The 27,764-nt window shown below is 39.8% G+C and overlaps 1 protein-coding gene across 1 annotated transcript; it reads left to right on the forward strand.

The window, feature by feature from the left end:
• LOC137032759 (von Willebrand factor A domain-containing protein 7-like) lies at positions 1-27,714 on the forward strand. The gene is made up of 13 exons (XM_067404701.1): positions 1-81; positions 734-945; positions 1,581-1,865; positions 4,248-4,341; positions 4,533-4,661; positions 5,159-5,345; positions 5,525-5,691; positions 22,496-22,608; positions 25,955-26,071; positions 26,352-26,537; positions 26,714-26,840; positions 27,008-27,160; positions 27,486-27,714. The coding sequence occupies exons 2-13, from the start codon at positions 748-750 to the stop codon at positions 27,623-27,625; spliced, it is 1,896 nt and encodes a 631-aa protein (XP_067260802.1). The 5' UTR covers positions 1-81; positions 734-747; the 3' UTR covers positions 27,626-27,714.
• Positions 27,715-27,764: the final 50 nt, after the last annotated feature.

Consider the following 27,764-nt stretch of genomic DNA (forward strand, 5'->3'; position numbering starts at 1 on the left):
CCGCTGCTTGCTACATTTACATGTAACGTTGACATCGTGTGTACAGTAATATAAATATAGAAACGGAACCTCTACTACAAGGTAATGTAATGAAATGACTATCATTGTTTTTGTGTGTGTGTGATGTTAAATCTTCTGATTTTATATTGTAGGCCTATTTATCTGAGAATTGTACGACTCATTTACTAGATTAAAAGCTGAAAGCAATTTAAAATAAAATTGACAATTTTCATACACTTTTTTTTTTTTTTGCTCCAAGAAAGAAAAATATAGCTATCACATAGGTTTGTGGTTATTTATTTATTGTTAAATATAAAGGTCTTCATTTTAATGTTCAACAGGCCTATGTAGTTTTGTGAGTTTGATTATGTGTTTACCTAGTACCCCCACTTAAACATTTTGGCCACCACTTTCAATTTCAATCTTTATCTTTCTTGTCCTCAAAAGACAACCGTAGACAGCACTACAAACACATGCAAACACACAGTTAACCATGACGAATAGAAATATTATATTAGGGAGACACTAAACTAAAGGAGTAGACAGCCATGTTCGGTGCTAATTCAGCTTGACTGAAGATGACTTGATCTGAACTGGAGGACTTGATCTGCAGGTTTGAGATACTATTCATTAGGGGGTTTGACAGGAAACAAAAGAAAAAGGTACATATGGCAGATTTCATAAAAAAAAAAAAAAAAAAATGAATTAATTCACATAATGAATTTTCCCACAGTTGTGAAGGTGAACATGGTTTCACTGGTTGTAGTGGCGGTATTTCTCCTCCAGGGGGCTCTCTTTCAGCCCCCTCAGGCGTCAGGATTCCAAATCTTCCCTGCTGATGGATCCCTCACACATCAACAAATCACTAAGGCAGCTTTCCTCCGCAAGATGGCAGAAGTGTGTCGTGATGTAGCCGCTGCCCGGGGGCAAGACTTTACACTACCTGTAAGAAAAAAAAAACAATTTGTTGTGAACAAATTCGGAAACTGCGCATGGTGTGTTTAGTTATGTTTCAAATTATTTGACCAGAACTCACATAGGCTACTTGTAGAATGTCAGGTAAATTGGTGAATACAACTGCATATATTTATATTTGTATACTTTTTTCACCCCAATATTAATTTGTTCATCTGCATTTGAAGATCCATTGTAATTGCGTAATGCGTTTTTGTTTGCTGTTACAAACATACATATGTGTTGAAATCTCATTAGCAGTTCCTCAGATGGAGCAGGACTTCCCAGAAGAGATGGCACCACGACAAGAATGTGCACTAATGACCAAAATAATTTTATTTTTATTACAATTACATATTTCACCTTCATACAAACAGAAAGATGTCCAGTTGTAAATGAATTAACTTTTGATAATCAACAACGATGAACAAGAGTATTACACTTAAACAGACAAACTGACATCTTTAGCAATCCTCTTCTGTATAGGACCAGAGTTATTAGTTAATATGATTCAATTTTTTTCTCAACATTGATATTAACCATGTATTTAGTGGCAATTACAAGGTTATCTGGAAACATTACTGGGCCCATGTTAATTTTTTCCCCTCTGCTTCCCACTCCTCCAGATCAACAACAAACTGACTCCAACTGCCGTCCAGAGAGCCTGCTCAAATTCATATTCCTCCTTATTAAAAATATCCACTTTCGGTCTGGCTATTGCTCATACTTCCCTTAGCAATGCAGCTGTGGATATAAAGCTGTTAAGTACTGCTCATCATTTTGATAATGAAGATTTCAAAAATGGACGGGACCTCATCACTCAGGGCATTGCTGCAGTGAAAGTCAGCATGAAACAGGGGAGATATTTGTCTGCCCGCACCAGTCTGGGGGCTGTATGTCATACTTTACAGGTATGCTAGTCATGGAGAACATATTAGCCTAGACTGAACTGAATTAAGTAAAAAAAAAATTCAAACACTGTTCAATTCAAGATCAATTTAAAGGGGTAGTTCACCCAAAAATGAAAATTTGATGTTTATCTGCTTACCCCCAGGGCATCCAAGATGTAGATTACTTTTTTTCTTCAGTCGAACGCAAATTATGATTTTTAACTGCAACCGCTGCCGTCTGTCAGTCAAATAATAGCAGTGATTGGGAACTTGAACAATAAGAGTCGAAAAAACTTCCATAGACAAGTCCAAATTAAACCCTGCGGCTCATGACGGCACATTAATGTCCTAAGACATGAAACGATCGGTTTGTGCGAGAAACCGAACAGTATTTATATCATTTTTTACCTCTAATACACCACTATGTCCAACTTCGTTCAGCTTCCGGCTAGTAAGGTCTGATCGCGCTCTGACAATGGAAGTGATGTCTCGCGCTCATTGAAGTATATGGGCAGTGGTGTAATGTAACGAAGTAATAATACTTCGTTACAGTACTTAAGTATTTTTTGGGAGAATCTGTACTTTACTTGAGTTTTTATATTTCTGTCAACTTTTACTTTTACTCCACTACATTTCCTAAATAAATTATATACTTTTACTCCGATACATTTTCCCAAAGCATTTTCGTTACTTACTACAAAATAAAGTCGGAAGAACACAGACTGCAAGCAAGAATGTGCAAACAAGTGCTCGCACAACCGCGGTTGATTTAATTTTCCGGGTTGCGTCCATTGCTGGAGCGCCTGAGAAGTGCGCTGTCATTACGAGCATAGATTATGAGACATTACGAGAACGGCCTCTAGAGGCGAAATAAAAACTATCACTGATGCCTCGTATGGTTTCTTTTGACACATGATGTGAGGCTGCGCGCTGCACAGAGCGGGTCACTTCAAAACGATTTAAAACGGACAATGAAACGGTATGTTATACAATGTACACTACAGTACATGTTTTCATATCACTATAAAGTAATTAGTTTGTTGACTAGATACTGCATTAGTGGAGAAGAGTATGTTTGTCGTCGAGGCTGAGACATTAGTAGTAACCTCAAGCGGTTAAAACAATGTGACAAAAAAACAACAACTGTATGCCACGATTGTTACCATTCATTTGCATTAGTTTATAACTATTTGTTCGCTGTTATGCATTCATTATCCGGCGAAGTTGCTTATTTAAACTGTATTCTCATACAGCGACAGAAGCTTAACAAATCAGAAATGTAGCCTATTCAATTTCAGTTTTTATCGGCACTGTAACACATATTTTGATTAGATAATCATCAATTTTTCTAAAATAGAGCCAAATAATGTGTGAAAGTACACCTAAAATAGACCCATGCTATGCCTTTGTGTGTAAAGATGGTAATTTTTAAGCATGACTGTTTGGATTTATATGAAATAGTAACTTTTTACAATAAGAGTACATTTGTAACATTAAATAAGGTTAATAAAAGTATTGTTCATTTTTAATTTCATCATTTACATTTTAACATTTTAAAGTTGTCTCTTGCATTAGTTATAATGCACTATAAATTAACATGAACGAATCATCAATGTATAATTAATATATTAGTATTTTTTATGTATAAAAATTACAATAAACCTTTAGCCAATTTAAAGAAACAAAATGTAAGAGAGTTAAAACTGAACACAATCTTGCTGCTCAAACTGTGTATAGAACAATTTTTAATATTTTTTTGCTCCTTTTGTATTTTACATTTACTTGTGCTTTTACTTTCAATACTTAAGTACATTTAATATCAAAAAAATACTTTTCATACTTAAGTACAAAAAATATCACATACTTTAAAACTTTTACTCAAGTAAAATTCTAAACAGCAACTTTAACTTCTACCAAAGTCATTTTCTGGCAAGATATCTACACTTTTACTCAAGTATGGTTTTTGAGTACTTTATACACCACTGTATATGGGCGAGACATCACTTCCGTCACCAGAACGCGTTTTTTGACCTCACTAACAGGAAGCTGAACGAAGTTGGACATAGTGGTGTATTAGAGGTAAAAATGATATAAATAATGTTCGGTTTCTCGCACAAACCGATCGTTTCGTGTCTTAGGACATTAATGTGTCGTCACGAGCCGCAGGTTTTAATTTTGATTTGTCTAAGCAAGTTTTATTTACTGTTATAGTCGAAGTTCCCATCTACTGCTATTATTTGACTGACAGACGGCAACGGTTGCAGTTAAAAATCATAATTTGCGTTCGACTGAAGAAAAAAAGTCACCTACATCTTGGATGCACTGGGGGTAAGCAGATAAACATCAAATTTTCATTTTTGGGTAAACTATCCCTTTAACAAACGAATGTGTTGTTGTGTGCAGGACTTCTATAGCCACAGTAACTGGGTGGAATTGGGCAGCACTGCTCCTTTCAGCAATCTGATCAGACCTGACCTTCCCCTCAACAATCTAGCAGGTGCTGTATGCACTGTATAGTCATTTCTGAAGTAGTTTCTTTGTATTCATCTCAAAATTAAATTCCAGTAACTTGTATCATATGATGATTAGCCATCTTTACAGTTGCCCACCAAAGCCAAATAACAATTTTACCACACTTTGAATATTGTGCCATTCCACACACACTTACATTTCTGGATGGATGTTTAGGTCCCAATACAAAAACATGCAAAAGCTGTGTTGGAAAAGACTGCAGTTACAACATTCTCCCAGAGATACTGCAGCAGAAGATCTTAACTTCAGGATATTTCCACTTGTTTTTCTCAAACAAACCTGAAGGTAGGAAAGCTTAGCATTTCATGCATTAGAACTGGTTGGTGTTTTGGTTTTCAGGCCTAAGTCAGATAGTTCTCGAACCTGAGAACCTGATACTTCAGCTTAGTTGGTCATGAGCTGGTTTAAGCTGGTCCTGTGCTGGTTATAAGATGGTCCTGAGCTGGAGCTAGTTGCTTAGGACCAGGAATTGACCAGCTTAAACCAGCTCAAACCAGCTGCCATTCTTCAAAACATACCTACCCGTCATATGCAGTTTTTTTTTTCAACAGGGTATTGAAGGATTTCTGAATTTTTTTTTTAAGTTATGAAAAAACCTTCAGTTCTTGTCTTTGTTTGATATTGATTAGGCTTAATATAGCCTATTAACCAATATTTTGGTTGGCTTGCTGTCTCATGCTGCTGAAACAAAGAGTAGCTCTGATGCTTATCTGGCTAAAACAAATGTTTCTGAAATGCATTATTTTCTCAACAAAATTTCTATGAAAATATGTGTCTGTCAGGCAAATGTAGCCATGGCGGCTTTCTTGATACGACCAGTTCTAGAGACCCCACCGGAGGCATCAACAAGGATGACATCAGATCAAGTCATGGCTTCCTTCACCAGCGTGCTGCTGAAATGGCCATCAACGCTACTATGGAACTGCTGGAAGACATCCGAGTGGCAACAGGAAACCAAGCCTTTCTTCGGTATGACCTTTCAAAACCTGTATGATTCAAGGAACACAAAAGAAGCTATTCAGAAGAATGTCCAGACTGTCCATTTTTCATTCAGTAAAGGAAATAGAAGAACTGTAACTTTAATCTTTCGTTTTCTCTCTCTCTCTCTCTCTCTCTGTCTCTCTCTCTCTCTTTCATTCTCTTTTTAGATTGATGGGCCTCAATCAGACCTCAGTTCTGGCTTTTGTGTTTGACATCACAGGTTTGTCTAATTACAATTCAAAGGCCAAGAGAGCAGCCTTCAGTATCATAGACAGTAGGAGAGGAACATCGGAGGAACCTTCAGAATATATTCTAGTCCCATTTAATAACCAGGGTAGGTCTATTGTGCTTGAAATATGCTATTAGATAAAATTGTTTTCCGCTGCTGGTCTAAAGGGGTGCTTTCCTCACGCACTTTCCTCACGCAGCGGACGAATCACTTTCCTCACGCAGCGGACGACTCACTTTCCTCACGCAGCCGGCGACTCACTTTCCTCACGCAGCGGACGAATCACTTTCCTCACGCAGCCGGCGACTCACTTTCCTCACGCAGCGGACGACTCACTTTCCTCACGCAGCCGGCGACTCACTTTCCTCACGCAGCGGACGACTCACTTTCCTCACGCAGCCGGCGACTCACTTTCCTCACGCAGCGGACGACTCACTTTCCTCACGCAGCCGGCGACTCACTTTCCTCACGCAGCCGGCGACTCACTTTCCTCACGCAGCGGACGACTCACTTTCCTCACGCAGCGGACGAATCACTTTCCTCACGCAGCCGGCGACTCACTTTCCTCAGCCGGCGACTCACTTTCCTCACGCAGCGGACGAATCACTTTCCTCACGCAGCTGACCACTGACTCTCCTCAGCCGGCGACTCACTTTCCTCACGCAGCCGGCGACTCACTTTCCTCACGCAGCGGACGAATCACTTTCCTAACGCAGCCGGCGACTGACTTTCCTCACGCAGCGGACGAATCACTTTCCTCACGCAGCCGGCGACTCACTTTCCTCACGCAGCGGACGACTCACTTTCCTCACGCAGCCGGCGACTCACTTTCCGCAGCCGGCGACTCACTTTCCTCACGCAGCATTAACTCTCCTGACGTTTCTTTTCAATTGGTGATGGTGCAATAACTAACTACATCTAGTAAAATATATCATTTTTGTGTTGTAAATGTAATTTATTCTGAAGCAATATTCCCATCAGTGTTCTGTAAACTGTTACTGTTAAGATGTAAACTGTTAATCATCAGATTTGTATATGCCCCCTTAAAGGGATAGGTCAATCAAAAATAAAAATTCTGTCATCATTGACTTGTAAAACATTTTCAGGTGGTTAAACTTAGAAATGTAAGTTCTCTTGCTGCCTTAAAAATGTGAGTTAACTCAACTAAACATAAGTTAACTCAACTTGAAGATAAGCTTTGTTTCAACTCACAAATAGTCAAGACAATGCATTACTTTAAGTTTAAATTTTAACTTAAGGTAATGCGTTGTCTTGACAATTTTTGAGTTGAAACAAAGCTTATCTTCAAGTTGAGTTAACTTATGTTTAGTTGAGTTAATGTCAGGTTGGGTGGGTGGTGGAAGGAACGAGGACTCAATTGCAGGGAAGAGGGCTTTTATTTATAATAAAAAATAAAACAAAAACACAACAAAAACAACCCCGAGGGGGAAAACAGACTAACTTAAACTTGACTTGACAGGGACTAGACTTGACTTGACTTGACTTGACTAGGCTAGGCTAGGCTTGAAGACACACAAGGAGAAATACGACAGAATAAACGACAACGAACCAGCACAGGACTGCAAACACAAGGAGAATAAATAGGAGAGCAAACAAGGCAGGTAATGAGGGAGGACAGGTGGGGCAAATCAACCAATAATGAGGTAACAAGGTGGGCGGGGTCAAGACAATAGACATGAGAGCACATGGCACAAAGAAACACATGACAAGCCATGTGCTCACACCAAAACAAAACAAAGACACAAGCACATGGCCAATGAAGACAAAATCACAAGCCATGTGCTTACACAAGACGAGACATGAACACGTGACTATGAAAACTCATAAGCCACGTGTTCACACAAAACAAGACAACATGAGAGCACGCAGCCCGTGAAACAGACTGCGTGCTACACAAGACAACACCACAACATGAAAGCACGCGGCAGATGGAAATAACCGCGTGCTACACAAAACATGAGACAAGAGCGCACGGCAAGTGAAAGTACACACAAACCGTGCGCTCACAATAAAGACAGGACTGGGAGCGCGAGTGTCCGAATCCCGACACGAAACCGAAACCAAACTAGACACGAGTGCCGGGATCCGAACTTCACGCTCCCAACATGAAACAAGGCACGCAGACAAGAGAGCGCACAGCCCCGAGAACACTCGAGACGGTACGCTCACACAAAAACACGACAAGAACGGGAGTGTCAGAGCTCTGTCACAAAACCAAGAAATAAACTAGACCGAAGTGACAGAACCCTGACACTACCCCCCCTCTAAAGGGACGCCACCTGGCGTCCCCTACGAGGGACACAAGACAAACATGACAACATACACGACACAAGACAAAAACACACCAACAAGACAACATGACAGAACATCAAAACACAAAGACAAAGAGGGGAGGGAGGGAGGGGAGCCAAGTCAGTCAACAAAAAAAAAAACAAACAAAACAGAATGTCTTTAAGGAAACCAGGGAGGGACGGGAGGGTTGAGCCAGGGAGGCTCAGGCAGGTCTAGGGTCCCAGCTGAGGGCCAGGGAGGAGCCGGAGGGACAGACCAGGGCGGCACCGGCGGGACAGACCAGGGTGGCACAGACCAGGGCGGCACCGGCGGGACAGACCAGGGGGGCTTCAGCTGGTCTGGGGTCCTGGCTAAGGACCAGGGCGGTACTGGAGGGACCATCCAGGCAGGCTCCGGCAGGGCAGACAGCTCGGCAGGCGCTGGCAGGGCAGACAGCTCGGCAGGCGGCGGCAGGGCAGACAGCTCGGCAGGCGGCGGCAGGGCAAGGCGCTCGGCAGGCGGCGGCAGGGCAAGGCGCTCGGCTGGCGCCGGCAGGGCAAGGCGCTCGGGTGGCGCCGGCAGGGCAAGGCGCTCGGGTGGCGCCGGCAGGGCAAGGCGCTCGGGTGGCGCCGGCAGGGCAAGGCGCTCGGGTGGCGCCGGCAGGGCAAGGCGCTCGGGTGGCGCCGGCAGGGCAAGGCGCTCGGCTGGCGCCGGCAGGGCAAGGCGCTCGGGTGGCGCCGGCAGGGCAAGGCGCTCGGGTGGCGCCGGCAGGGCAAGGCGCTTGAGTGGCACAAGAATGGCCTCTGGGGTTGGAGCGGGCTCACGGGTTGGACCGGGCTCTGGAGCGGGCTCTGGAGCGGACTCACGGGCTGGAGCGGGCTCTGGAGCGGACTCACGGGCTGGAGCGGGCTCTGGAGCGGACTCACGGGCTGGAGCGGGCTCTGGAGCGGACTCACGGGCTGGAGCGGGCTCTGGAGCGGACTCACGGGCTGGAGCGGGCTCTGGAGCGGACTCACGGGCTGGAGCGGGCTCTGGAGCGGACTCACGGGCTGGAGCGGGCTCTGGAGCGGACTCACGGGCTGGAGCGGGCTCTGGAGCGGACTCACGGGCTGGAGCGGGCTCTGGAGCGGCCTCCGGGCCGTGAGGGACGGAGGAAGCCTTCCTCCTCCTCTTTCTCCTCTTGTGAGGGTGAGGCAGTGGCACTGTGCCTCCCTCCTCTGTGGGTGCTGCAGCTTTTTTGGTCGGCTCTGGGGTGGCCTCCGGGCCTACAGCAAGCTCTGTGGTGGCCTCCGGGCCTGAAGCGGGCTCTGGGGTGGCCTCCGGGCCTGGAGCGGGCTCTGGGATCACCAGACTTGCCGGGTCGGAGGAAGCCTTCCTTCTCCTCCTCCGCTTATGTCGGTGAGGCACTGGTATGGAGATAGCTGCCTCTGAGGAAACAGCAGCATTAACAATCGCCTCTGGGGAGACTGCAGCATTCTTTCCCGGGCAAACAAGAAAGTCCACAAAAGCCTCAAAGTTCAGGTGGTCCAGCCCTCTCATTCTCCACCAGTTGAGGGGCTCATCAAGGGCATAATTAAATAGGTCCTTGAGAGCTGGATCGTTGAACCCCAGTCCTTCTGCAGCACCGCTGAACTTGATAGCAAACTCCCTCAAGTCAATCCCCTGTTGACGGAGGGAGCTCAAGTATTTAAACTGGAGAATGCGATCATAGAGAGGGCTGGAGAGAGTGGAGGCTGGTGGATGGCAGAAGCTCTTCTTCCGCTGAGTCCTCATAATGGCTGGTTCGTTCTGTCAGGTTGGGTGGGTGGTGGAAGGAACGAGGACTCAATTGCAGGGAAGAGGGCTTTTATTTATAATAAAAAATAAAACAAAAACACAACAAAAACAACCCCGAGGGGGAAAACAGACTAACTTAAACTTGACTTGACTTGACAGGGACTAGACTTGACTTGACTTGACTTGACTTGACTTGACTTGACTTGACTTGACTTGACTTGACTTGACTTGACTTGACTTGACTAGGCTAGGCTAGGCTAGGCTAGGCTTGAAGACACACAAGGAGAAATACGACAGAATAAACGACAACGAACCAGCACAGGACTGCAAACACAAGGAGAATAAATAGGAGAGCAAACAAGGCAGGTAATGAGGGAGGACAGGTGGGGCAAATCAACCAATAATGAGGTAACAAGGTGGGCGGGGTCAAGACAATAGACATGAGAGCACATGGCACAAAGAAACACATGACAAGCCATGTGCTCACACCAAAACAAAACAAAGACACAAGCACATGGCCAATGAAGACAAAATCACAAGCCATGTGCTTACACAAGACGAGACATGAACACGTGACTATGAAAACTCATAAGCCACGTGTTCACACAAAACAAGACAACATGAGAGCACGCAGCCCGTGAAACAGACTGCGTGCTACACAAGACAACACCACAACATGAAAGCACGCGGCAGATGGAAATAACCGCGTGCTACACAAAACATGAGACAAGAGCGCACGGCAAGTGAAAGTACACACAAACCGTGCGCTCACAATAAAGACAGGACTGGGAGCGCGAGTGTCCGAATCCCGACACGAAACCGAAACCAAACTAGACACGAATGCCGGGATCCGAACTTCACGCTCCCAACATGAAACAAGGCACGCAGACAAGAGAGCGCACAGCCCCGAGAACACTCGAGACTGTACGCTCACACAAAAACACGACAAGAACGGGAGTGTCAGAGCTCTGTCACAAAACCAAGAAATAAACTAGACCGAAGTGACAGAACCCTGACAGTTAACTCACATTTTTAAGGCAGCAGGTGAACTTACATTTCTAAGTTTAACCAGCTGAAATGTTTTACAGTTGTTCCGAACCTGTATGAGTTTGTTTCTTCTGTTGAACTAAAAATATATTTTGAATGTCAGTAAACAAACAGCTGACTGTAGAGAGTGACTTTCATAGTAGGAAAAAATAAATAAATATGGAAGTCACTGGCTACCATCAACTGGTTACTGACATTCTTCAAAATGTCATCCTTTTTCTTTCTTCTGTTGAACTAAACTCATATAGGTTTGGAACAAACTAGAGTGTAAGTCAATGATGACAGAATTATCATTTAGGTTTAACTGTCCCTGATTGTCATGGCATTTTTTTTTCTTTATAAAAAGGTACTTTTCCCCTAACCTTGGCTATCAATCTCATGTTAATTAGAATAACTCACTCTAGGGCTTTTATTATTTTTTTCCACGGCAGAGGAAATATGCATCAGAAGTGGCATTTAGATGTATGTATAAAATTGAATATGAATGTGCAAAACAAGCATGAAAAACACTGTTTAACAACTTTACAATAAAGATCTATAAAGCTTTTGTGGATTTTACAAATTATCTTTAATGTACAATATTCTAAAAAAAGTGACATTTCCCTTTTTGCAAAGTTCAGATGTTGATAAAATATATAACTTTAACTAAAGATACATTTTTGATTTGCAGCTGTCATGCTTAAACACTGGTTCTGCAGATTTTTGACATTTCAAATTTGCATTGTTTTTGTAACCATCACATTAGTTTATGGCATGTATAAATTGAAAGAGACTTTATTTAAAAGTATTGTTGTTAAATATTGTAGATATCGATCCAATCAAAATCCACATGAAAACAGTTCATATTTAATAAAAGAAAGTAGTTATAAGCTCCGCCCCTCACCTCCACACCGCGGCTGCTAATTTGGCTCTGCTGGTTTGAAACTGCTGGCGCTGTGGTTCTGCAGCTGGATACTATTGGAAAATTCAGCTTTGCCACCACAGTAATAAAATACATTTTAAAATATATATAAATATATATCATTTTCATTTTAAAATGATCATCTAAATCTTAATTATTCCAAACTTTTGACTGGCAATCTACATAAAATATACACTCACCAGCCACTTTATTAGGTACTGCTGTTCAACTGCTTGCTAATGTAAATATCTAAACTCAATGAATTTAGGCATGCAGACATGGTCACGACAATCCAGCCTGGTCTCATTGTTAATACGTAGTTATTAATACGTAACTTTAAAAGACACAAAATGTACATATTTGTACGTTTTGAATGGTGCTAAAACGTACAAATACTGACGTAATTATGGCACCAAAACGTAAACATACTTACGTTTTTACTGCGAATAAAACGTAAAATATTTACGAATCTTTCATGTCATAAAAATATATGTATAAAATATATATAAATGTTACCTTTTTAACATTTTTAGATGAATGTAATATCCCTAAACCCCACCCCACCCCGAACCTAAACCTACCCATTTTATACATAACGTTAAAAGAATAAATCATAATGGACAGAAATGTGTAGGAAACTGACAATTTTAGTAAAAATATGACATTAAAATGATATTTTGAGCCACTTATCCTACACCTTCCCCTAAACCTACCCATAACAATTTCTTAAAACTATACTGTTAATAAATGAAAAACAGACAAACAAGCGTAACGTTAATCACAATCATTTATTTTTTGCAAATATGTCAAAAGTGGTACCAAAAGTTAAAATGATGATGAGTTCCAGTCGCAGTCCTCTCTGGCTGTAACGTAATAGTTTTTATAGGGTACAGAGCAGAATACAATTTATTAATCCGTGAAATTATGAATCTGTTCTTCTCTCCGTGAAGGCGCGCACTCAAATGTCAATCCACTGAAACACGGCATATCGCAATCTGCGACGAAGCAGGTGAGAACCAATGAGCGTTCGATATCAGTGCCGTAAACCATGTCGTAACGCTTCTCGAGGGTGGCGCAGGCGCACTGGCGCTATTTTTTAAATTTTAATCATAACGTGCGCGGGCTTTGACTGTGACGGTCGCTGGTGCTGAGAATGGACTATATGCACGGGTTACTTCCTGGTTGTCGTTAAGCCAGCTCGGGCACTTCCGGTGAACTGTTAGCTGTTCATTCTGTAGTCGTTGTACATCGACACAAAACCATCTATGGTTGACTTTTAATGTTGTATTTATATTTTAATGCAGTTATTACATTTACCTAATTTGCCAATAAACCAGTTTTATTGATTGCAATAAAGACGAAGCTATTGGGACTGTTTAAAAATGCCGTGTCTGTAATTAGAGACAAACACACACACACACATTTTTTCCCCAGGACTTTATATGTTATTTTTAATGCGATGACCACAAACATAATTTGTTCATCCTTCTGAGATTGTCCCCATTGTAAAACCGAACGTTTAAAAATGTAGGAAATTTAACATTTGATAAAAACACTTATTTAAAAATAAAAAAGACAGTAATTAGCACTTTAACCAGCAGGTGGCGGCAAAGTAGTATTTATTTGCGCACATATCAGCCATTTCCTCTAAACGTTTTTCACTTCGTTTTTGACTAAATATTAAACATTATAAAATAACTAGGTTTGAAAAAACATTTCGTCAATGTGAAGTATGAAATACTCACAAAATCTTATGAAAAACAATAACTTTTATTGTGAATTAATTACACAGAAAGAGAGCACCACGCTCTCCCTTTGTAATCACAGCAGATGTCAGTCAGAGCAGCGCAAGATCAATGATTTCAGCACACTTGTGAAAACACACATTTTATTCAATTAATCTAACTAAAGTGCACAATAAATATTTAATTTTTGAAGCTTTTTTTCACATAAAAGTGTGAAAACTAATGGTCGAATTGAATTTAGCCGAGGAGGAACATTGAGGTATGTCTTTATTTATTTATTTTCGAAGCTGTCTTACGTTTGAATAACTAAATTAATGCTATGCCTGACTATTTAAGTGACTAAAATAGTCAGGTTATAAACTAAGTATTACACTACTGATGCTCAACACACCAGCAAATGACATCTCACCGGAAGTTTTCGAGCTGGCTTATATTAATGCGGAAGTTCTAAAGAACGCTCCGTGCATATAGTCCTGAAGGTGAAGATCGACAGATAAAGGGCTGAATTTGAATCTGTTCCTCGCAAACATATGGATTGTAAAGATATGGAATACAGCAAACAAATAAAATGGGTGTGATTTGTTAATTTATGTTGTGCTTTGGTGTATCTTATGGTTGTATTGTCAGTCACTGTCAGTCAAAAAAAATCGCACAGCAAAATATTACAAAACGATTATAGAAATGTTATTCATTTTAAGGTTTCAAAGTGTAGTCTCGTTTAACATTATGTAACGTTAATGACAATTGAACACAACATATTTGAATCATTAAAGCCACGATTTTAATATTAATACATGGTAATTCATATACATTCACACTTTACGTTAGATGTTTTACGTTTTTTAAGATGCTAATACGTAAGTATTTGTACGCTTTAGTGCTATAAATACGTCAATGTTGTACGTTTTTGTGTGTATGAAAACGTTAGTAAATGTACGTGTGGTAGAACCACACTTCACGTAAAAATACACACGTATTCTCATGAGATCACGTTGGACGTTCTGCACGGCGGTAAAGTTAGTTTAACGTTTGACATTCGTCAGACATTCGGTTTCATACCCAATTAAACTCTAAGCACATTTCACGTTTTCAGCCCAAACCAACTCAGATATGCATAAACAAATGTCCTTTGCATTGCACAAGGCTTAATTTCACCAAATAAAATATATAATAATTAGCCCTATAAATCAATTAAACAATTTAACTATATGACATTATGATATCAAACTAATGGTAAAATGTTCAGAAAAATATCCCCTTTATTGCACAAGGCTCCGTTTTTGGAATTAGCATTTCACTTATTTTATAATATTTTTATTTTTTATTTTAATGTATACAATACTGTAAATCCATTAAACCACAACACCATTTGACCTGAAAGTATCAAACCAACTGTAAATTACTCAGAATATTATTCTCTATGATGCACAAGGCTTGTTTTCCAGAGTAATAATCTGGTATTTTTTATACGTCTTATTTTCCAGATTATTAATCTGGTATTTCTCATATACAGTACTAAACCCATTTATATCCATTAAACTACAACACCGTTTGACCTAAAACTGTCAAACCAACTGCAAATTACTCCAAATATTATTCTCCATGATGCACAAGGCTTGTTTTCCAGATTAATAATCTGGTGATTTTATATTCAGATTATTAATCTGAAGTTTCTTATATACAGTACTAAACCCATTTAAATCCATTAAACTACAACACTGTTTGACCTAAAACTGTCAAACCAACTGTAAATTACTCAGAATATTATTCTCCTAATGCACAAGGCTTATTTTCCAGATTATTAATCTGGTGTTTTTTATATGCATTACTAAACACATTTAAATCCATTAAACTACAACAACGTATGGCCTAAAAGTGTCAAACTAACTGTAAATTACTCAGAATATTATTCTCCATGATGCACAAGGCTTGTTTTTCAGATTATTAATCTGGTGTTTTTTATATACAGTACTAAACCCATTTATATCCATTAAACTACAACACCGTTTGACCTAAAACTGTCAAACCAACTGTAAATTACTCAGAATATTATTCTCTATGATGCACAAGGCTTATTTTCCAGATTATTAATCTGGTGTTTTTTATATGCATTACTAAACACATTTAAATCCATTAAACTACAACAACGTATGGCCTAAAAGTGTCAAACTAACTGCAAATTACTCAGAATATTATTCTCCATGATGCACAAGGCTTGTTTTCCAGATTAATAATCTGGTGATTTTATATTCAGATTATTAATCTGGAGTTTCTTATATACAGTACAAAACCCATTTAAATCCATTAAACTACAACACTGTTTGGCCTAAAACTGTCAAACCAACTGTAAATTACTCAGAATATTATTCTCCTAATGCACAAGGCTTATTTTCCAGATTATTAATCTGGTGTTTTTTATATGCATTACTAAACACATTTAAATCCATTAAACTACAACAACGTATGGCCTAAAAGTGTCAAACTAACTGTAAATTACTCAGAATATTATTCTCCATGATGCACAAGGCTTGTTTTTCAGATTATTAATCTGGTGTTTTTTATATACAGTACTAAACCCATTTATATCCATTAAACTACAACACCGTTTGACCTAAAACTGTCAAACCAACTGTAAATTACTCAGAATATTATTCTCTATGATGCACAAGGCTTATTTTCCAGATTATTAATCTGGTGTTTTTTATATGCATTACTAAACACATTTAAATCCATTAAACTACAACAACGTATGGCCTAAAAGTGTCAAACTAACTGCAAATTACTCAGAATATTATTCTCCATGATGCACAAGGCTTGTTTTCCAGATTAATAATCTGGTGATTTTATATTCAGATTATTAATCTGGAGTTTCTTATATACAGTACTAAACCCATTTAAATCCATTAAACTACAACACTGTTTGGCCTAAAACTGTCAAACCAACTGTAAATTACTCAGAATATTATTCTCTATGATGCACAAGGCTTATTTTCCAGAGTAATAATCTGGTATTTTTTATACGTCTTATTTTCCAGATTATTAATCTGGTATTTCTCATATACAGTACTAAACCCATTTAAATCCATTAAACTACAACACTGTTTGGCCTAAAACTGTCAAACCAACTGCAAATTACTCAGAATATTATTCTCTATGATGCACAAGGCTTATTTTCCAGATTAATAATCTGGTATTTTTTATACGTCTTATTTTCCAGATTATTAATCTGGTGTTTTTTATATACAGTACTGAACCCATTTAAATCCATTAAACTAAAACACTGTTGGGCTTAAAACTATCAAACCAACTCTAAATTACTCAGAATATTATTCTCCATGATGCACAAGGCTTGTTTTCCAGATTAATAATCTGGTGATTTTATATTCAGATTATTAATCTGGTGTGTTTTATATACAGTACTGTACCCATTTAAATCCATTAAACTACAACACCATTTGACCTAAAACTGTCAAACCAACTGTAAATTACTCAGAATATTATTCTCTATGATGCACAAGGCTTATTTTCCAGATTAATAATCTGATATTTTTTATACGTCTTATTTTCCAGATTATTAATCTGGTGTTTTTTTATATGCATTACTAAACACATTTAAATCCAATAAACTACAACAACGTATGGCCTAAAAGTGTCAAACCAACTGCAAATTACTCAGAATATTATTCTTTGTGATGCACAAGGCTTGTTTTCCAGATTTTTAATCTACTGTTTTTTTTTTGTTTTTTTGTTTTTTTACAGTACTAAACCCATATTAATCCATTAAATTACAACACCGTTTGGCCTAAAAGTGTCAAACCAACTGTAAATTACTCAGAATATTATTCTCTATGATGCACAAGGCTTCTTTATTTCAAGATTAATAATATTATGGCTATTATTTTTTTGACGGCCCGCTTTTACGGTTTGATAATGAGGGGCTCTTTTAGGCTTAAAAGAACCCTAGATTCTATCCTTTCATGTGGAAAATTAGGAATCTTCGGTCTTCGAGCCGCAGGAAGGTAAGCTGGGTATATATTTTATATTTTAAAATATGTCAACCTTGGTTTTCCTGTATAGTTTTTTTTCTGAACATGTAGTCAGCCAGGAGGCTGGTCCATCTCTAGCTGAGGCTCAGAGACAGGACCAGAGGTCCAGTATGGCCGCTCGGGCGCCTCCTCTGTCTTGGAGCAAGTCACAAAGATGGCGGGACCCGAGGTGGAAGAAGCAAGTTATTTGGGAGGTGATCGATCGCAGACGCCAGCACCGTCGGTAATCGATTCCCTCTCTTTGCAAGGGTGACTTCACACCTGCCCTCGCCCCTTCTTCCTCCGCCTCCTGGGTTTTGGACTCGTTTAACATACTCAGGCACTTCTTAAACAGTCAGGCTGAAGGCTGGGCCCTTGATGAATATTTTTCTAAAGGCCTGCAAAGGGCTTGATAGTGAAAGAGGCTCTTTTACTCTTCAAAGAACCCTAGATTCCATCCTTCCTTGTGAAAGAAAAGGAAAAGAGGAATCTTTGGTCTTCGAGCTACAGGAAGGTAAGCTGGGTTTATGTTTATGTGTATAAATATATTGACCTTGTGTTCCTGCTTGGTTTTTCCTGAGTATGTAGTCGGAAAACGTTAGGGTTTTTTGGGCAAAGTTTGTTAGGTTGGCTAGAACGATATTTGTGCAGGCCACAAAAGCCACCATTGTACAGAGTAGGTTCTCCTCTGGTGTTAGCTAGAATAAGTTTGAGTTAGCACTCGTCACATCAGTTAATAGTTATGACTAGTGTTGGCCTTAATCAGCCACCTCACATTGTTTGCATGTTGAGTTTTGCTTTATTTCCTCTTATTTGGCTCTAATGGATTTAGCCTCCTTCTAGTTTAGCAGCTTGTGTTCACAAGTGTTGTTGGTCATGAGTTTTGCTCAGTTTAGCACTGCCAGAGGTCTATGCTCGTGTCAGTTTGAGGTAGTAGGCCATTTGTAGGCCTCCCTTAGACCATGATAGCATTTCATTCATCCCCTGTAACTGTGTAAATTCCTGTACATTTCCTTTTGGAATGTGCAGACTTAGCTCAGGTTGTGTTGAGATAGTTTCCCACAACTGTTTGTTGGGTTTAGAGCCCTTTGAGCTTTATCCCCTTTATAACCACTAGCTGGCGCCATGTGTTGTTGAAGTTGTAGGCCCCATTAATGCCTCCTTTCAGATTACATGTTGGCACAGTTCTGTGTTGGTTTTGTATGGCCCATCACCGCCACTGGCCACGCCCCGTCTCTGCTAAGAGTAGGTCCTAGGTAAGGCCTCTCTCAGAGTATTGTGGTGGAGTGTGTACTCCTCTTGTTTTAAGAGTTTAGGAGTTTTTACTGAGTGCATGAAATACACTCAGTAAAAACTGGTAACTGGTATGTTCATGATTGCCACTAGCAGATGCCATGTGTTTACGAGTTGTAGGCCTTCTGGGCCTCCTATGTTGCATGTTGGTGTAGTGAACAGCACATTCCAGGGCCCAGTTTATGGCTGGGCCCCACTCTGTCCGTAACAGCAGACAAAGGTTTGCTACATTTTGATTGGATCTTGGTGGACTAACACAAACAAACTGTCCAACTCCATCAGATAAAGATGTAAGGACAACATCAAGACTCTCTTAGAGGGCAAGAAGAAGACCTCTTGTACCAAGCCTAGGAAGGACAGGACTTCTCTTTGGTCCACAGGCAGTTTCTGCCCTTCACCCATCTAGAGACTACCTCCTAAGGTTGGCCACAGACCGCCATAAAATTCCACGAGACCTTAGCAGCAATAGGTGAAACAAAGAGAAATCACAAAGATCCATCCAAATCCATTCAAAATGATGTTTGAAAACCTTAGAACTGATGCAAACTACAAATCAATTTCATACTTATTCAAATAAATAAGTATTCTAAGTGACAGCTATTTGTAGTGCAACATCTGGCACAAATTCAGCTGTTAATCTACAATTGAATGACAGTTCAATCTTTTTTCATTATGTTTAGTCTCTATTTGTTTAGAATATTGCCAAATGTATTCTGGTGGTGGTTTTTAAAGTGAGAAATGCATTGGCAAACCTTAAAGACACTGTAAAGACTTTCAACTTTGTGCTTTATGCAAATGATTTCCACAGGGGAGAGAGGTGTGGGGATAGACATACAGGGATAGACATTAACAGATATACCAAGTCCCGGCTTGCGAAGCTGAGACACTAACAGATACAACACCGTTCTGAGCCTCTGGTTCATCCAGAGATACAACAACATATCCCATGATCTGAGTCTACAGCTTGTGAGGCAGCAACAGAGACGACCACGTTCTGAGCCTCTAGCCTGTGAGGAAAGAGACATTAAACACTACGTTCATAATTTCTGTCCAGCGAGACAGTAACAACATCTGCAACAAGGTTAAGCTCAGGAGAGCACACCTTTAATCCAAGGTACCTTTGTCTGCGTGTTCCAGATTGTTAAGGACCTTCTGCACCTACACCAGGTGCTGACGCCACGTGTCTGTCTGAAGTTGTAGGCCCATTTTTGGGCCTCCTTTAGATCATGATGGCGTATGTTGTACTCCTCTTGCTTTAAAGAGTAAAAGGTGCTTTTACTGAGTACACTGCTTGTTGGATTGTGTTAGGTGGACTGTTATGTGGGCACTTTACGGTCTTATCTGTCTTGTAGTTATTTCTTGCTCCCAGCAAGATTGGTGTTCAAGGTGAGTGGCCTTTACAGGCCGCCCTTGGATTTTCCCACTCCCACTTCTGGGGTTGTGACTTAAGCAGAATGACATGTATGAGTTTCTACTCCATGTAGAACTATTGTCATGTTGTAGGCCCCTCTCTGGCCTCCGTGATTATGTGCCTACTGTATGGTCTATCTGTTAGGTTGAGCTTTATACTCCCCTGCTAGGGTTGTCTTGTATAGTCCTTAGTTCCCTAAGCTAATAATTGGTTGCAGGCTTCCATGAGGCCTCCCGTTAAGGATCAGCCCCCAGACTGGTTTGTGCGCCCCTTTATCAGGATTTCTTAGCACACAGCCTGCTCAGTGCAAATAATCAGACGCTGAGTAGATCCTAGGATTGAGCAGAGTATACTCCCCTCAATAAGAGGGTCCATAGCACTCAGCTGAGTTCTGCTCTCCAGGATGCCTGTCTCTACGTGTAGGTTTGAGTTACTTACTGCTTTTTTCAGTCACTCTCACTTGCTGTCTTCTCTGAAGAATATATTGTTGAGACTCTGTATTCAGACAGGGTTGGCCAAGACTAAGTTTGTCCTCTGTCAGACCAGGTCGGGACCATCTTTCTTTGGAAGATTTGGTCCCATAAGCCTTGGAGCAGCTTTGGTAGGCTCTCTGCGGAAGGCCTCTTTGAGGTTCAGCTTGGGCTATTGGCCATAGGGATGCTGTCACTGACAGCCTTTGTGTGACCTGAGGGTGAGTTGCTATCTGGCATTTCTTTTGAAACTGCTTGTCGTTTGTCTAGCCATCTTTGGCATGCACTCTCCTCAAGCATGGCGGCGTGGGAATATCGTTCCCCAAATGCGGTAAACGCAGAGATGAGTTCCCTTTCGAAAGGGAATGTCTCCGGTTACGTATGTAACCATGGTTCCCTGAGAACAGGGAACTAGACTCTGCATTGCTTAGCCATGCTTCGGGGCTGCTTGCTGAACAGATCTTATCGTCTTATCAAGACAATAAGATACTGACTGATTCTCTAGTCACTCCTTATATAGATCCGGGTCACGCAATGATGATGTCATAGGCTGTCGCCGGCCAATAGGATTGGAGAGATTTGATACTTGGCTTTCAGACATCGGTTCACGTGTGACGTTCCCCAAATGCGGTAAACACAGAGTTGCAAGCCTTGTGCATCATAGAGAATAATATTCTGAGTAATTTACAGTTGGTTTGACAGTTTTAGGTCAAACGGTGTTGTAGTTTAATGGATTTAAATGGGTTTAGTACTGTATATAAAAAACACCAGATTAATAATCTGAAAAACAAGCCTTGTGCATCATAAAGAATAATATTCTGAGTAATTTACAGTTAGTTTGACACTTTTAGGCCATACGTTGTTGTAGTTTAATGGATTTAAATGTGTTTAGTAATGCATATAAAAAACACCAGATTAATAATCTGGAAAATAAGCCTTGTGCATCATAGAGAATAATATTCTGAGTAATTTGCAGTTGGTTTGACAGTTTTAGGTCAAACAGTGTTGTAGTTTAATGGATTTAAATGGGTACAGTACTGTATATAAGAAACTCCAGATTAATAATCTGAATATAAAATCACCAGATTATTAATCTGGAAAACAAGCCTTGTGCATCATGGAGAATAATATTCTGAGTAATTTGCAGTTGGTTTGACAGTTTTAGGTCAAACAGTGTTGTAGTTTAATGGATTTAAATGGGTACAGTACTGTATATAAGAAACTTCAGATTAATAATCTGAATATAAAATCACCAGATTATTAATCTGGAAAACAAGCCTTGTGCATCATGGAGAATAATATTCTGAGTAATTTGCAGTTTGTTTGACAGTTTTAGGTCAAACGGTGTTGTAGTTTAATGGATATAAATGGGTTTAGTACTGTATATGAGAAATACCAGATTAATAATCTGGAAAATAAGACGTATAAAAAATACCAGATTATTACTCTGGAAAATAAGCCTTGTGCATCATAGAGAATAATATTCTGAGTAATTTACAGTTGGTTTGATACTTTCAGGTCAAATGGTGTTGTGGTTTAATGGATTTACAGTATTGTATACATTAAAATAAAAAATAAAAATATTATAAAATAAGTGAAATGCTAATTCCAAAAACGGAGCCTTGTGCAATAAAGGGGATATTTTTCTGAACATTTTACCATTAGTTTGATATCATAATGTCATATAGTTAAATTGTTTAATTGATTTATAGGGCTAATTATTATATATTTTATTTGGTGAAATTAAGCCTTGTGCAATGCAAAGGACATTTGTTTATGCATATCTGAGTTGGTTTGGGCTGAAAACGTGAAATGTGCTTAGAGTTTAATTGGGTATGAAACCGAATGTCTGACGAATGTCAAACGTTAAACTAACTTTAAGCAAAAATGATTTTTAGTGACTGCGTGTATTCTTGGTCTCTGTAATGTGTGTATGTTTCTAATGACAGATTCTGGACCTCTGATAAGGACTGGGAATGGAGATACATTCAAAAGACATATTAATTCCCTTTCAACATCTGTTGGTGGAAACTTCTCAGATATGGCACTATCAGGACTCCTGGTGTGTGTTTGTCTTTTGGTCTGTGATTTTAACATTCTTTCAGTTTGAAAAAGGTTCACACTGAAATAAGTACACACAAAAACATATTGGCCCGGTTTCACAGACAGGGCTTAGCCTAAGCCAGGATTAGGCCTTAGTTCATTTAGGGCAGTGGTTCCCAAACCTGTCCTGGAGGACCCCCAGCCCTGCACATTTTGTATGTTTCCCTCATTTATCACACCTGGTTCAACTCATGTGCTCATTAGTAGAGACAGCAAGACCTGAAATGGGTGTGTCAGAAACAGGGAGACATACAAAATGCACAGGGCTGGGGGTAGACTGGGTAAACCCAGCCTGATCTGCCGGCGATTTGATTTCGCCCGGCAACTCAGTCTGGAAACCCATACATTCATTTCTGCTGCATCTGTGTAGGGACCCGTTCGACAGACGTTACCAAATGGCTTTATCAGCCAGAGGCATGATTGAACAAAGCTTCATTTGGTCCAAAAGATCCATTTCCTGACAGGAAAAACCTAGCTTTTACAGAAGTGATGACGTGACTTCTCTTAACAAAGGACTCTATCTAAAGGACTTCTTTGCTCATCAGCAATAAACTAATCAGAACCCATCACGTGGGTTTGATCACATTAAATCTATTGATTCTCTCACAAAACCCTCTTGTATTATCGGACAGAACAGGAAAACACCCATCAACGGATTTAAAGACAAATCTGTCCTATCAATACCTCCCTTGTGTGACCGTCCATCGTGACCCAGTCACCCATGACTCCGGTCAGAGTTTAAACTATGCTTAAGGACTCAATCTTGAATCTCAAAAGGGACAATTGTCGATTACTTAAAGTATTAACTATATCCAGAATAACATTTGCTATGATGTGATTACTAATATGTTGGAGTCAATGCTTTATATGTTTGTAGTCCTGTATGCATCTTCTTTCTCTTATAATCGTTGTTTTAATTAGGTCAGTCTAGTAATATGTGTGGAAGAAGTGTGTCGTGTTTGAGCTCTAAATGCAGAATTTATAATTCTCTGTAATTCTGTGTGAATGAAACATTGAAATTCAGTATCAGGAAAATATTAAGAAACTTTATAAAGTTGTTAATAAAACAGGAGAATGTTCTGCAGATATCACGCGATGTGATCAATAGACAATAGACGAGGCGTGTCTAATCTCTGTAGCAACGTCTCATTGGAGGATCGCATCTGAAGGAGGGAGCCAGAATTGCTCCTTTAAAACTATGCTGTCCGAACAAGCTAACGTCAGTTGAGAAATATGAAGTAAAGTCAGAGTCAGAAGCTGGAAGTCAGAAGTCGGTCAGAAATACTTTGACCACGGCTGAAAAGTTGCTTGGGTCATGCTGAACAGAAGAAGTTGAGAAGATCCTTTATCGGGGCTGATTTTCCATCTAACAGCCGCCGATTTCAACTACGAGCCACGCCGCTGATCAACAGCCGTCACATTCAGACTCCACAACCCTCGGTGAAATATCTGACCAAAGTCTCCCAAGAAGAGAGCCGCTCAAGCCAGACGCTCAGATCAGACAGCAACATCCTTCAAAGCTTCCGCGCAACCCGCAGGGCTTTCCCGAGAAGACGTCACCTGAAAGACAGCCAATCCAGAACGGGATTCCGCTGTACACGAGTCACGGAACAACCCGATTACCTCAGCTGTCAGAGCAAACGCAGGTACAAGCAAACTTCTCTCTCTCTTGCTGGAAACTGGTGAAACTCCTTTAAACCTAAAGAATCAAGCCAAAGCTCTGCTTTTGTGATTTTCTTCCGGTTATAAGTTAAGTTAGCACTGAACTTGGGACTTTTCATAACTCATCAACTCCGCGAATGTGTGTGCATGTATGTAGCCTATGTGTGTATGTGTGTGTGTGTTTAGCCTTAGTTTCCTGTAATCATTAGAAGTAGTCAATAAATCTTGTTTTGATTTTCACATATAGTGTTTCTTGTATTGTGTGTCAAGTTACTGCCTTAAACTTAAGATCAAGTTACCTCTTGCTTATAATAATATAATAATTATAATAATAATAATCATAATAAAATATTGTTACTGTTGGCCACAGAATAATATTTTATCCAGAATTGGTAAAATACTCTAACCTCAATTTTCGCTGGACGAATAATTGATGAAGTGTTAAATATTAATTCTGAATCATTTACAGTGAATCATTTACAGTTGATTCGATTCTTATTCCCTGTAACAATTAAAGTGAGCTAATAAATGACGTAAAGGCTAAGCCCTTACATCTGTTATACTTTTGCGGGAACCAATCACAGACTGGCTTATCCACCTTGCTCGCTATTGGCGAGTACAGAGCTCTTTCTATGGCTCTGGGCGGGAATAACACGATGACGTCTCTCGCACGACCGTCAATCCAATTCCGTTTAACCTCTCAACGATGCTAAATGACTTCTTTAGTTTAGCAAACAAATCGCTCGACTGGGTGTAAATATCACTCACTTTCATGGTTTTTTGCACAACCTGCAAAAATCGCTCGATGCCATTGCTGATTCTGCAAACCGCTGATCAATGCTACAAACCAATACAAACTGAACCTGTCTGGAGTTTTCGCGTCGCTCTGCAAAGTACGTCACCTGGATCGTTGATCTGATTGGTTGAAGGACTATCCAGTTGCGTGAATAATGCTCGTTGATCACGCCTCTTGTGCAGTAGAAAATACATAGCAGACTCCCCAGACCAATGTTCAATTTTAAATTGAGCTTGGTCTGGTGATAGCCAGACAAGGCTGGGGGTACTCCAGGACAGGTTTGGGAACCACTGAATTAGGGTATTTAAGTAGCTTTTATAAACGTATCCTAGAAAAATGTATTACTGCATCTTGAGACAAAATAATAATGCTGAATATATTAAGATATGTCAGTAAGTTGCATTCAGTTAAAACTGCCCAAACATGCATTTTAGTCTTGGACTAGCTTAAGCCTTGTGAAACCCCAGGGGCCAGTTGCATGAACATAGCCACTATGTTTCTGTGTCTTAAGAACTAGTATGAACAACTAACAGTTAGTTAGAGGTAATCAGACTTACTTTTCTGTATCAAATCTATGTTTTTATGTAACTGACTTAAAAAAGTTATGACCAGTCTTAAAGAAAAAAAGGTGACTAACTTGTAAGACTAGTCTTAGCAGTTTATGCAACCGGCCCCAGGGGATAAGATTTTATAAAAGAATAGGGTTTGAAAAAAATTTGAATAATTGGACTGAGCTTTCATATACATTGTAAAGCCTGACAGAAAGAAAGTTGTTGAGTGATTGATGGAGTGATTACAATCTTAAAAGTCCTGTTTCTTTCTGTTTTGTTGTTTCATTGACATACAGTTGACACTGACACAAGCTCCTCCATCATCAGACATTTTTGTTTTCACTGATGCTTCAGCAAAGGACTCTGAATTAAAAAGTGCAGTTGAGGGCATGATAGAAATCACAAAGTCAACAGTGAGTATCTGCAGATCACTTGTCATCACTGCTTGATTTGTTATTTCAGTTATGTAGCATTTGTCTTAATACTTTTTTTTTTTTTACTTTAGTTAATGCTTTAGGTATACTGAACTAACAATAAACATACACAAATCAAGATTTAAGAAACGCTGTAAAAATAGTTAATTGTTAATTCATAATTAATGCATTGATTAATGTTAACAAATTGAACCTTATTGTAAAGTGTTACTATTTTTCTTCATTTTAAATGTCTTCTCTCTTTTTTTCCACTATCCAGGTCAATTTCCTGCTGACAAGCTCCTTCTCGCGTAGTGGAAAGAATATCTCGTCGTCAAGATTATTGTCTCAGTCAGACATACAGCTGTACAGAGACCTGGCCCATGTTTCTGGTGGACAGACCATAGAGGTCACAGACACTAGATTGTCTCAAGCCATCATTACTGATGTAATCACTGCTGACCTGGTATGTCCTAAAAATGCTTTGAGCTCATTATATTAACTCCTATCATCACTATTATAAAGAGAGTTCTTTTTTAATGTACTGTAAGAATACCATAGCATCTTATCCTAGTCTAAATGCTTTATTGCTGTTTTGTGCTGTTCTTGGAAGTAATTGTTTCTCAAATGCATTTCTTGAAGGTGACTGTGCTAGAGAGAAGTTCAGCCAAGGCAGACAACTTTTCTTTTTTCTTAGATCCATCTCTGTCCAATGTGACTGTGTATATCACCGGAGACTCTCCAGTCTTTATCCTCTACAGCCCTACAGGTGAGCCAGTGAATCTCTGAACAGAATGCTCATCTACAGTATGCGCTTAATAAACCAGTTTTTCATGCTTTTTGCTCCAGATAACTTGTACATGTGTAAGAGATAAACAGATTCTAGTGATTCAGTTTGTGCCACTCTTGATGTAATGTTTCTCCCCATGCTTTCAGGTGTGTCTCAGTCAGGTTCAGTGGCAGATGGTCCTCTGGGTAGCATCCTGACTGCTGGGATTTTAAGGAGAGTAAAACTAAACTCTGACAACCAGACAGGGGAATGGAAGATCAGCATTAACTCTACAAGATTCTACAGCCTTAAAGTCACTGGTAAAATTTGTATTTCAGCAAATTTGCTGAAAAAAATGCTTTTTTCTTTTCTTGTTTTTGAAACCAGCTTCTGATTAGCCATTTGACTAAAATGGATAGTTCACCCAAAAACAAACAAACAAACAAACAAACAAACAAAAAATCACCATTTATTCAACCTCATGATGTTCCAAACCCATTTTTTATTTTCAAAAGAGAAATGAAGCACATCATTTTTGGCCATCAATTGAACATCAACACCAATCAAAGTAGTCACAAATTATTCTGACTCTCTGATTAAAATAAATGCACATGCATGTCTTTTTTCCTTTAATTGTGAACACAGGTCAGAGTACTGTGGATGTCCTCTTTTTCTTTGTGGAGATATTTGAGGGAGGTCATGAAGACTCATCATGGGGACAGAGTTTCACCCGCCCTTTTATTGGTACAATATCGATATCTTCTTCAAATAGCTGTATTTTTTAAATTCACTATATTAAATCCACACAAAATTCAAATTCAGATCAGCCCTGCTCCTGGGGCCCCACTGTCCTATAGGCCCTAATCAAACACACCTGAACCAGCTAATTAAAGGGATAGTTCACCCAAAAATGAAAATTCTGTT

Source organism: Chanodichthys erythropterus, chromosome 12, assembly GCF_024489055.1.
Source record: "Chanodichthys erythropterus isolate Z2021 chromosome 12, ASM2448905v1, whole genome shotgun sequence".
Taxonomy (NCBI): domain Eukaryota; kingdom Metazoa; phylum Chordata; class Actinopteri; order Cypriniformes; family Xenocyprididae; genus Chanodichthys; species Chanodichthys erythropterus.

Excerpts from the sequence above, each read along its gene's own strand:
- LOC137032759 (XM_067404701.1), top strand. The coding sequence starts at position 748 with ATGGTTTCACTGGTTGTAGTGGCGGTATTTCTCCTCCAGGGGGCTCTC. Across the intron at positions 946-1,580 it reads GGCAAGACTTTACACTACCT|ATCAACAACAAACTGACTCC; the intron begins GTAAGAAAAAAA and ends CCACTCCTCCAG. Across the intron at positions 26,841-27,007 it reads TATCCTCTACAGCCCTACAG|GTGTGTCTCAGTCAGGTTCA; the intron begins GTGAGCCAGTGA and ends CCATGCTTTCAG.